The 12,058-nt window shown below is 36.5% G+C and overlaps 1 protein-coding gene across 4 annotated transcripts in view; it reads right to left on the reverse strand.

Moving 5' to 3' along the window:
• ZRANB3 (zinc finger RANBP2-type containing 3) overlaps window positions 1-12,058 on the reverse strand; it is a 279,170-nt gene that overhangs the window by 164,658 nt on the left and 102,454 nt on the right. For all 4 annotated transcript variants that reach the window (XM_043487604.1, XM_043487603.1, XM_043487606.1 and 1 more), the window contains one exon: window positions 7,193-7,211. In XM_043487604.1, coding sequence (XP_043343539.1) covers window positions 7,193-7,211 — 19 coding nt within the window. The remainder of the gene's footprint in view (window positions 1-7,192; window positions 7,212-12,058) is intronic.

Here is a 12,058-nt window from a genome sequence, read left to right on the forward strand (position 1 = left end):
TCATTAAACACATCTTTGGTTGTTGGGGGTTTTGGCCTGAAGGGAATTAAGTAAGTGAAGCAAAGGGGATTATTTAGAGCAGTAAAATTATTCTGTATGATACTGTAATGGTGCCTAAAAGACATTAAGTATTTGTGAAAATCCATAGAACATTATAATACAATACAAAAAGTAAACTTTGATGTATACAAATAATTTGAAAATAATTTAGGAGGTGAGACGATCTCATGATGCAATGTAATGTGTGATACAATAATTGGAATGTATTATAAGTGTATGAAACAACTTCACTGGATCACAAAGAGAAATAATTCCGAAAATGAATGGAATCTGTAAAAATAAAGGTAAAAGGAACTGTACATAAGCACTGAACTCTAGCTAACAATTTTCTTTCCTGTGAGGGTACAGGTTAAAAATACTGAAACCACCATGCCTGTATACTAGAAATGCTTAATTAATTAAAGAGATATCAGATGGTGGGAGCTCGGATTCTCACTGATGGACTGGGAAGTTACAGTTAAGCAAGGGGAAAAAATAGAATGATCCATGTGGTAAAGGATTAGAGCTGGAGAAATCAAGAATTCATGTTTATCTTAAATACAGATACAGCTGGTTGCATAGATAAATATCTATAAATATGTACATACACACACATATGTAAGTACACATACATTTACCTCTTTGTTCTGTCAGCTGAGAGAATCTAGAAGAAATGACACCTCAGTAAAAATGAGTACACCTACCACCTAGGTCTGATTCCAGTATCTTTCTCCAATAAGAAGAACCAGGATTTCCTGGAGAAACGGGTGATTCAAGGACTGGGGTAGAAAATATACAAGAGAAGCCTGGAGCATCTTGTAGTGCCAGAAAGTGAGAAAATGCTGTTAAAAAAAAAAAAACAAACAAAGAAAACACAAAACTCCAAACAGAACAACCTATAGAGAAGTGGGCATGTCATGGAACACAGGAGTGAATTAAAAGACCTCCCAACGGCCAAAGCTGGAACCATTTGCATAACAAAATTAAAAAGTACTGATAATAACCCAAAATATAAAATGAATGTCCATGAGTCCTACAGATATAAATACACAGTAAAGTAAGTGAGTGAACGAATGAATTACAAATAATTTATGTATTTGTTGTTGTTTAGTAGCTCAGTTATGTCCTACTCTTTTGCGACCTAGCTTGCCAGGTTCTTCTGTCCATAGGATATGCCAGGCAAGAATACTGGGTTTACTAGAGTGGGTTGCCATTTCCTTCTCCAGGGGATCTTCCTGGATCTTCTCCAGGGATTGAACCTGTGTCTCCTGTACTGGCAGGCAGATTCCTTACCACTGAGCCACCAGGGTAGCTCAATTTATGTATTTACTCTGCCTTTAAGGAAGCAGAACACAAATCCCCACTCTTTAAGTATGGGCTACATTTTCTTTCAAAAAACACAGTATAAAACAACAACAACAACAACAACACAGTATGGGAAGGAACAAAAAGAACAACAAAACCAGTAATTTTACAGGGTAAAAGCCTGACAAACATTACATCAAGCCAGGTAATCAAGGTTAACATCAACAGTGATAAGGTAAATTGATATTATGTACCCTTGCTATTACATGGTGACAATGGCACTTTACCTCTGTGGTCTTTTTGTCAAAACACATTACCCCAGTCTGATCATGAGAAAAACATCAGACAACATATCCCAATTAAGAGACATTTTACCAAATACTAAACAATTAATTCTCAAGACTGTAAAGGTCTTCGAAAATAAGGGAAGTCTGAGAAACTCACAACTAGGAGAAGCTATTGGTTAGTCATGTGGATGTGAGTTGGACCATAAAGAAGGCTGAGCACTGAAGAATTGATGTTTAGAACTGTGATGCTGAAAAAGACTCTTGAGGTCCCTTGGACTGCAAAGAGATCAAACCAGTCAATCCTAAAGGAAATCAACCCTGAATATTCATTGGAAGGACTGATGCTGAAGCTGAAGCTCCCATACTTTGGTCACCTATGCAAAGAGCCAACTCATTAGAAAAGACCCTAATGCTGGGGAAGATTGATGGACAACAGAGGACAAGATGGTTGGATGGCATCACCAACTCAATGGACATGAGTTTGAGCAAGCTCTGGGCAATGGTGAAGGACAGGGAAGCCTGGCGTGCTGCAGTCCATGGGGTCACAGAGTTGAACATGACTGAGCGGCTGAACAACAACCACCTTTCTATTTAAAACATATAAAGGAGTTACATGTTATAAAACACGGATGGACTCCTGCAAAAGAAAAAGGACATCAGTAAAGACCTGAGGATGTCTAAATAAAGTATGGTTTTTAGTTAACAGTACTAATATATGAATATTGGTTCATTACTTGAGACACATTACTACTAGTATAGTAAAGTAACTAATAATGGGGGACTGGCTTTGGGGCGTAAGAGAACTCTCTGTACTATCTTCACAATAACTCTATAAAACTAAAAGTGTTATTGAACTTCCCTGGTGGGACAGTGGATAACAATCTACCTGCCATTGGAGGGGTCACAGGTTCGATCCCGGTCCGGGAAAATTTCACATGCCGCAGAGCAACTAAAGCCCGTTTACCACAACTACTGAGCCCATGCTCTAGAATCTATGAGCCACAACTACTAAAGCCCCTGTGCCCTGGAGCCTGCACCCCACAAATACACAGTTGACCTGCTGCAATTACTGAAGCCCAATGCCTAGTGCCTATGCTTCACAACAAGAGAAATCCCCACAATGAGAAGCCCATGCACTGCAACAAAGAGTAGCCCCTGCTCTCCACAACTAGAGAAAGGCTGCAAGCAACAATGAAGACCCAGTGCAACCAAAAAAATAAATAAATAAAAAGACTATTCTAAAATTTAAAAATTATTTTTAAGAAAGGACATTCAAAAAATAGTAAAGCTGGCCTTTGAAATGAGGAACAAGCAGGCAAATGATACCGTTTTAGAGAACAGTCTCAACAGCACAAATGCTATCACTTATCATTCACCTTCATCCATTTGAGCACTGTGTCTTACAGAGTCTTCTACATTTAAGAATCCTTTCAAAACATAGAAAGTCTGGTGATTGCAGGCTTTGTATAGAACAGCAATAATGGACTTGGGAGATGGATTATTTCAGATTAGATATCAGCTTCTAGCATGTCCCAGCTCCATTTACTAACATATCTGTGCTTCAGCTTTCTCATCTAAAAAATGATGGTGGTAATAATAATCATAACCTTTTATTGGGTTGTCCAAAGATGAAATAAATGAATACATGTAAATCAGTAGAACAGAACCTGGCCCATATGTGTTAATTAAGTATAAAGTTTTTAATTGGTCTATTCACTCAACAAAAATGGACCACCACCCCAAAGGGGTTATGTTTCTGTTTATCAGAAACAGTAAAAGCTCAGAGGGGATTCAATTCTGCCAGGGTCTGGTAAAGAGAAAGAAGGATGTGTAGAAGCAAATGGAATAAAAACTATCATCTTAGCTCACTTTGTCAAACCAAGGTCGGCTTATATAAAAGGAAAACTAAATTTCTTCACATCTGGTTTAATTTCTTAGTCCTCAAACCTAAAATGTTGGCAGAGTCTATATCACAGTATCAATTTTAAGGTATTCTGCTCAGAAATAATCTTCTAAAGAGGGTTCTTTGGTGTTTTGAGACACCTACAGATTTCTGCCTGCAGAGAAAATCACAAGGCTTTTCAAACTTCAGCCTCCAGAAAAACTTCTGCAAGCATTCAACAGCTTCCACAGCCTTTCCCCTCCAAACTTCTCTTCCAGAGAAGCACCTTGAACAAAAAAAAAAAAAAAAAGAGCATCCATAATGATAACTCTCTAGTCTCTGTTCCAAATATTTATCTATTAATCCCAAAACAGTCACAAAGTAAGCCAAGCCAAGTGGCTTAGCCTTGACAAAAGGTTTCCTTTTCTTCTGAAAAAGGAAGGAAAGCAATACTTTATTTGGTATACCATCCCTCTGCCTTCCAAATGTTTTCTCAAGTAACAGGAAGGAAACTTAGGGAAAAATGTAGGGGGAGAGGACTAAAGTATAGTACTAACAAAACTATTACAAACAAGGAAAGTAGGAATTTTCTGACTCTGATAATAAATTCAATACACAGAGAAGACAGATCCATGTACTGACATTTTGTCCATAGCTGCACAATTATTAAGCTATTTATCTAAACCCAGGCTGTCAATCTCATTTTCTTAAGTAAAAATGAACATCACAAAAATTTTGTAAACACTAAGCTTCTACAAAGAATAATTGCCTTTAAATCCCTGAAAATAAGGTATTAAATGTGTAGGTTTAATATTTTCCTCATGTGTATCCACTTGAATTACCTGGTATATGTTAATGGGAAATTATTTTTCACATTTAAAATCTTTCTGTGAATAAAAATCTTCAACAGAATAAAGACACAGTGGTTAAAAAACTATTAAAAAAACAGTAAAGGTAATAGTGCAAGAGCCTGACAATAGACTGTGGCCCGAAATTCCATTATTAAAGGAATACTATTTCAAAAGAGTTTCTATATGTTTACTGTATAGCTCTTGAGACAACACTTAACTACACAAAACCGAAAAGGGGAAACAGGAATTAAAAGAGCTTAAGCTAAGTCTGCAAAGTTAATTTTATTAAAAGTTGCAGCTTTGTTGCTTACCTGAAACATAGTTTTATAATAAATACTCAAAGATCACACAATCAGACAAACAGAAGTAAGTCACCATTCCAATTTTAACTTAATGACTATCTTATATGCAATAGATAGATTATATAATTCCACAAAGATTTTATACATTAGAAAAGATACTAGTGGAAAGATACTAGAAGAGGACGCAGTTACACCAGTGAAGGAAGTCATTTGCTTCTAAAGCTGGGGAAGAAAGATCACAGCAGACAGTTAAATTATACAATACTCCAAGTAGGTAGTCAAGCATTAAAAAAAAAAAAGATTAATATTAGAGATGTAAAACTGTTCTCCTAAAGCTCTATTTATAAGTTGAATATTCATCATATCAAAATATATTTTTAATTTTAAAATCAAAATGTAGTTGACCTCCAAATTATAAACTGCACTTCCTTCTCTGACTTCACTACTGTTTTGCGATAAGAGCAAGAGAAGGAGAACAGTATTAGAAAATAAAATGAAGGTCAAACCAGAGTTCATATAATTTACATATATACAAGTTCTTTCTATTTCAAGACTTTCAATTTACTCACTTTCATCCATATTAGCTCAATAAGATTCCACAGAAATGGCATTTCAACTCAATCAAAAAACAGAGGATGTTATTATATTTTGAGCTGTGATCTTAGAATTTACACTATGTTATTTCTGTGACTATTTTTTGTATTTATATGTTAAATTGAGGACTTTTCCTTAATTAACCTTATTGATAGGGGATTCAACATAATGAACTTTGGAAAGTCAAATAAGTGTAAAAAATAAGAGTCTTTAAAGTGCTAGTGAAAAGGGAAGAGATATGAGGGACACAAAAGGGGGAATCTTCTTTTAAGTACTGAGAAAATATTAAAAGGTTCTTTTAAATTTATTAAATTAAAAAATAATAGTTTTGAAAGATTACCGCAAATCCTTCTACATGTACCAAGTGTAATTGTAAATAATAGGAGATGAAAAGTGTAGAGTATAATGAAAAACTCTTGTTGGCTAAAGCGTTCATGATGAACTCATCATACACCATCCTTAGTCTAATGTTAACTGAGAAAACAGGGAAATATAAATGCTAAGCAGAGTTAAGGTGCTAATCAAATGTTTATTTCAATCCATGAATGATTCTGCACATTTAAGGCATATTCAAACCACTATAACACCAAATTGAGGAACAAGGTAGCAATAACATGTCATAACCAATAAAATGTTCCCCATGAATCACTTGAGGAGATTACCAAATAATACAACATGTTATGTTGACTGTGAACATAAAACTGGTCTGTTTAAAAAATAATTTATATATACATCAATACATGTAGTACACATTTATACATTATATAAAATGGTTATGCCTAGTTTTAAGGTTTTGAAGTATGAATTTATACTCCTATTTGGTGAAAACATATTCAGGGACTAAAAACGTAAGCCTCTTTTAGTAATTTTGGACTCTCAAATCTATAAATTTATGTAGATTCTTTCAGAATTCATCTTGTTCCAAAATAGAAATTTCTACTTTTCTTCCAAATGTCCATGTCCTGTCTCTTTAATTATATTGCTGAACTTCTTCACAGGCAATGACTATGTTTCTAACTGTAACATTTAGTCTAAACAAATGCCTATAGAGTTCAAACTAAAAACTTCAGTAATTATAAATCAGCATGAACCAAGAAGCCATATATCAACCTTCTGCTTGGCATTCATTTGCATGTTATACTCTTATTTACTTTTTTCCTAGAGGCAGGCCATTGGTGAGTCTACAAGTAAATTAAATTAAAAAATAGCTAATTGAGAGAATTTTTTATGGTTTCACTTATATCTTTTTAAAAAATTCAATATCCATTTTCTTCATCTCTGATATATTTTTAAATGTATATGTTTTGCTCTCATTAAAGATATGAAAACAGTAACACATTTTTCAAAATGATATAAAAAATCAGAACTTTATTGACTTAAATTTACTCAGAATGTATGCAGAGTACTGCAGCTTATGTAGCAAGAGCTTCCCTTTCAGTGGAAAATCTGAATATGAGTATATACAAGTACATGCTACTCAAAGGTATCAAATTGATTAGTGACAATAAAACACCATTTGAATAGTACACTTCACATTCATACAAAACAATTAAAAATAACCTTTAAAGCAAAATCTTAAAAGTCCAGGTTCTAAGCAAGCAGCATTTTGACAAGTAAAGAAGAGTTGAGCTTCATTTGGTGTTGCATTCATTCTTCTGAGGCCACAAATATAGAATTTTTGGATCACTAATTTTAATACTAACATGTTCCAAATGCATGCCCTGCATGCATGCACACACAAACACACATACACATTCTCTTTCTCATTCTTACTCTCTCTGCTGCTGCCCTGCCACCCTCCTCCTCGCCCTCCCCCTCTCCTCTCCATATACAGATGTACAGTCATATGAGAGAGAGTACAGGGTAAATAGCAGACAATAAAAACTGGCTGGGGAATTTTATAAACAACATAAAAATCATGAAAACACTTACTTCATCAGCCACCATACACCTGGAAAAAATAAAAATAAAACCAAATTAATGTCTTAATTACCAAAGTCAACCATTTAAAAAGTTTTGATTAAGTGTTATTGTGTTAAGTAGCTTGCCACAAAACAGTTTACACATTATAGCACTAAGCCAGACAGAGGTGTTTACAAGTGTGCATAAGAATAAGGGCCTTTCCTGACTTACAAGACTCTCCAGCTGCCTACGGCATATGGCTATGTGGGACTGTTAGTTTCAGATATGCTGTTTCCCAATGCCCACCCATGGCAATAGCTACAATGACCCTTCGAAAACGTGAGCAAAACGGCAAGTGATTGTACCAATGACTTCCCTCCTTACCGGTAAGGTTTACTGGTCTAAGATTTACTGGTCTCCCCTAGAGATTAGAAGAACGCTGTATTAAAGTGCATTAGCATGTTATACATAAAATTATATTAATATATGCTAATATTATACATGCTAGGCCACTTTCAAGCTGAATTTTGTATTCTACTATTACCAACCTAGATAGTATATTAAAAAGCAGAGACATTACTTTGCCAACAAAGGTCCATCTGGTCAAGGCTATGGTTTTTCCAGTGGTCATGTATGGATGTGAGAGCTGGACTGTGAAGAAAGCTGAGCGCTGAAAAACTGATGCTTTTGAACTGTGGTATTGGAGAAGACTCTTGAGAGTCCCTTGGACTGCAAGGAGATCCAGCCAGTCCATCCTAAAGATCAGTCCTGGGTGTTCATTGGAAGGACTGATGCTGAAGCTGAAACACCAGTTACTTTGGCCACCTCATGCGAAGAGTTGACTCACTGGAAAAGACCCTGATGCTGGGAGGGATTGGGGGCAGGAGGAGAAGGGGATGACTGAGGATGAGATGGCTGGATGGCATCACCGACTTGATGGGCATGAGTTTGAGTAAACTCTGGGAGTTGGTGATGGACAGGGAGGCCTGGTGTGCTGCGATTCATGGGGTCACAAAGAGTCGGACACAACTGAGCTGAACTGAACTGATTATTTCACTAAATTTTCTCCTACCTATTCTTTATTATTAACCTACAGAAGTAAATTCTATCCACTGGAAATTGAGGATGGTCGTAATTAGAAGAAAAAAGCAAAGAACAAAACAAAGGATAGCAGATACCGTCAAGATCACAAGAGGTCCTTTAGAGACAGTGAGTACAACATAAGGAGAAAAACCAATCTCTTAACCAAGGTGATATCCAGGAAATAAAAAGAAAGAAAGAAAAACTGGGATATTATAAAAATCAGAAAGGAAAAAAGTCCCTATACGCATTTTTCTCTTTTCTTTAATCCCAATGGCCTTGACATTATACTATATTACATGCTTTCTTTTAACATAAAACACAAATGAAGAATTTGGTAATAAATATATTATTAAGAAATAACCTACAGGTAAAATGGAATTTTGTTCTTAAAATGAAAAAAAGATGGCAGGTTACATATTAAGTTTTTATGGGAAAATAAAATACAAATACTCTAACTGAAATTTAAAACATATGCAAGAGTAACAAGTTTATTACATTTTTTGCAAACAGGCTGGAAAAGTAGAAAACTAAAAAGCAATACTTTGAAAAATATGACTTATTTCCAGGAAGATTTACATGTATACCTCCTTTTTCATTTTAAAATCCAATTCAAATTTGGTAAAGATGTCATTTGAAATATATATTATTTATTGAGTGCCTGTCAAGTAATTCAGTAGGGAAGAGAAGGGAGTGACAGAGGATTAGATGGTTGGATGGTGTCACTGACTCAATGGACATGAGTTTGAGCAAACTCCGGGAGATGGGGGAGGACAGGGAAGCCTGGCTGCTGCAGTTCATGGGGTTGCAAAGAGTCATACACAACTTAGCGACTGAACAACATTATGTAACTAGCACTGTCATAAATTTGTGTGCTCAATCGTGTTCGACTCTTTGCGACCCCATGGACTGTAACCTGCTGGCCTCCTCTGTCCACGGGATTTCCCAAGCAACAATACTGGAATGGTTTGCCATTTCCTCCTCCAGGGGATCTTCAAGACCTAGGATCAAACCTGCGGCTCTTGCATTAGCAGGCAGATTCTTTACCACTGAGCCACCTGGGAAGCCCAAGTCCTAGGGATATAGCATTTAGAGGTTTTTCCTCATAAAGGGTGACTGGAAGAACTTCTGACAATGAACAAATACATGATCCAAGTGGTGATATGTGCCATTAAAAAAACTGAAACAAGGTGAGTGGAATAGGGAATTAAGGGAGTATCTATTTTATAGCATGGTCAGGAATAATCTTTATGATAAAGCAATTCAAACAGACCTGAATAAGTTGTCACGAATTTAATGAGGAAGGGAATCATGAGAAAATCTGGAGGAAGAGTACCCTCAACAAAGCAATGAGCAAATGCAAGAGCTCTGAGATAAGATGGTTATGACGTAGTTAAGCAAGCGGAGGGAGTCTAATGTGATTAAAATGCACTGAGTCATGGCAAATGGTAGAAAATAAGGTTGGAAGCACCTTATGTCCTGACCATGGACAGCCATAAGCAATGGCATGAAGTCTAGATTTCCTTAGAATCCTTTGGAAGTAAGCAACATTTAACTTTTTAAAAAGATTACTCTGGCTTCTAGAGAATAAACTGTAGAGGACAAGAGCAGAAACAGAGAGAGCAGATACGAGGCACCTAAAGTAGAACAGGAGAGGAACAACAATATATGGATGCATGATAGAGACAGAGGTGGTGAAAAGTGGTCAGTTTAGACACATTTTGAAAGCACAGTCAATAGGATATGCTGAACAATTGGGATAGGGATATTATGGATATGAAACAGAGGAAAGAAGTAAAAAATGAATCTTAAGATACTGGCTTAAGCAATTAACTGTGAAAAAATGGTGGTAATGCATTCACTGAGAAAGGAAGGGTGAGGAGAACAGCAGGTTTGGAGATCACAATCAAAAGTTCTGTTTAGGGGACTTCCCTGGTGGTCCAGTGGTTAGGACTCCATGCTTCCACTGCAGGGGGCACAGTTCAATCCCTGGTCGGGGAGCTAAGATCCTGCAAGTTGCAGCAAGGTTAAAAAAAAAAAAGGTTTGAATCTGTAATGTTTCTGGTATCCTTTAGATACCCCGGTTGAACTGTTGGGTGGGGCACAGGATGTGTGAGTCAGGGGAATAGCAGGGACTGATATAATAAATCTGAGAGTCATTAGAATGTAAAGGCATTGAAATGAGAAAGGATCAAGGATAGTCTGTAATATAACACCTTGACTGTGGCTTGTTTTCTTTGCCCAACTCCAAGTTCCTTAACTTTCTAAAGTTAAGCAGCTACTGTGACCTACAGGCTGCTAGATAAGGTTTATGACCCTAGTGAAGTAACATCAGAGCAAATTGTTAGGAGGCTAAATCACCCCATGGGTGGTTAACTGATTGAAAAACAGCATCAGAGCCCCGGGCAACAACTGACACAACTGATGGCTGTGGATCACTGCCCTGGCTTGGCTTTAAAGTATCTGAAGACCCAGGTGTAAGATTACCTTCCAGCCCTCTGCTTATGCTGGATTCTCCTAACATGAGACCGGTGGGTCTTCCCAACTTTGGAAACCAGGACAGTTCAAGTACATCAAAGAGCACATCTAGTGGGGCTGACTGTCCTTCAAATTTAGGCACTATATCTGTCCCAACCTCTGGCAGTCCTGCTATTTACAATAGCTCAGCAACCAGACTTGATTTCCAATGAGCTATCATAGAAACAGAAATCATTGAAGCTGAAGCTCCAAAACTTTGGCCACCTGATGCGGACAGCTGACTCACTGGGAAAGACCCTGGTGAAGACTGAAGACAGAAAGAGAAGAGGGTGACAGAGGATGAGAGACGGCAGGAAGGCATCACCAATTCAATGGACATGAACTTGGGCAAACTTTGGGAGATGATGAGGGACAGGGAAGCCTGGTGGGCTGCATGTTCCCATGTTCATGGGGTCACAAAGAGTCAGACACAACTTGGCGACTGAACAACAACAATAACAATCATAGAAAAATAACTGATCATGTGAGGGGCTCCATCATCTGAAAGAGCAAAATACAAGTAAATCATCAGAACATATATCTAGTGAAAGAGAAGCACTAGAAAGACTAAACACCTGCACAAAAATTGTTATAGCACCTAAATAAATTCTAATGCAACACACACACACTCCCTTCCATGATTTCCAAACTAAAATGAGTAGATAAATTTTTTAAAAAGATCATTATTACTGACAGCTATATCAGTAGACTATGAGAGAGATGAAGTGCAAAGAAAAATCACTTGAAGAACAGAACCTGAAAACTAATGTGAAAAATTGGTGTTCAAATGGAGAAAGGACACAATATATGAAGGAGAAGCAAAAATTAAGTAAATAAAAGAAAATTTCTTTGGGCTAAAGAAAACACCTCTGATGGATAACCGAAATGGGGAACCACATTTCAGGGTGAGCTGAAAAGAAAAGACAAATATCTACTCACATCCTTATAAAATTCATTAATCTTATGAATAAAAAGAAAACCTTGTAAGTATTCATACTGAAAGAAAAATTATCAATAAAGGGAAAAAAAACAACTGCATTGCACTTTAATCATCAACATCAGAAAGTAAAAGACAATGGAAGCTAATCTAGACTACTTGAAAGGAAAGAAGAACTCATGAGTCTTATATCCAGTTGAGATACCCATTAATTAAAAGGGATAGCAAAAAGACATGCAGCTAATCAAGATCTCCAAGATTATATCACTTAAGCAAACCATTGGAAGAAAAATACTTGAGAAAAATAAAGTTTTTTTTAAAAACTTTAAACATAAAAAACATAAAACATAAAAACACCTTAA

The sequence above is a fragment of the Cervus canadensis genome, chromosome 15 (genome assembly GCF_019320065.1).
Source record: "Cervus canadensis isolate Bull #8, Minnesota chromosome 15, ASM1932006v1, whole genome shotgun sequence".
Classification (NCBI taxonomy): domain Eukaryota; kingdom Metazoa; phylum Chordata; class Mammalia; order Artiodactyla; family Cervidae; genus Cervus; species Cervus canadensis.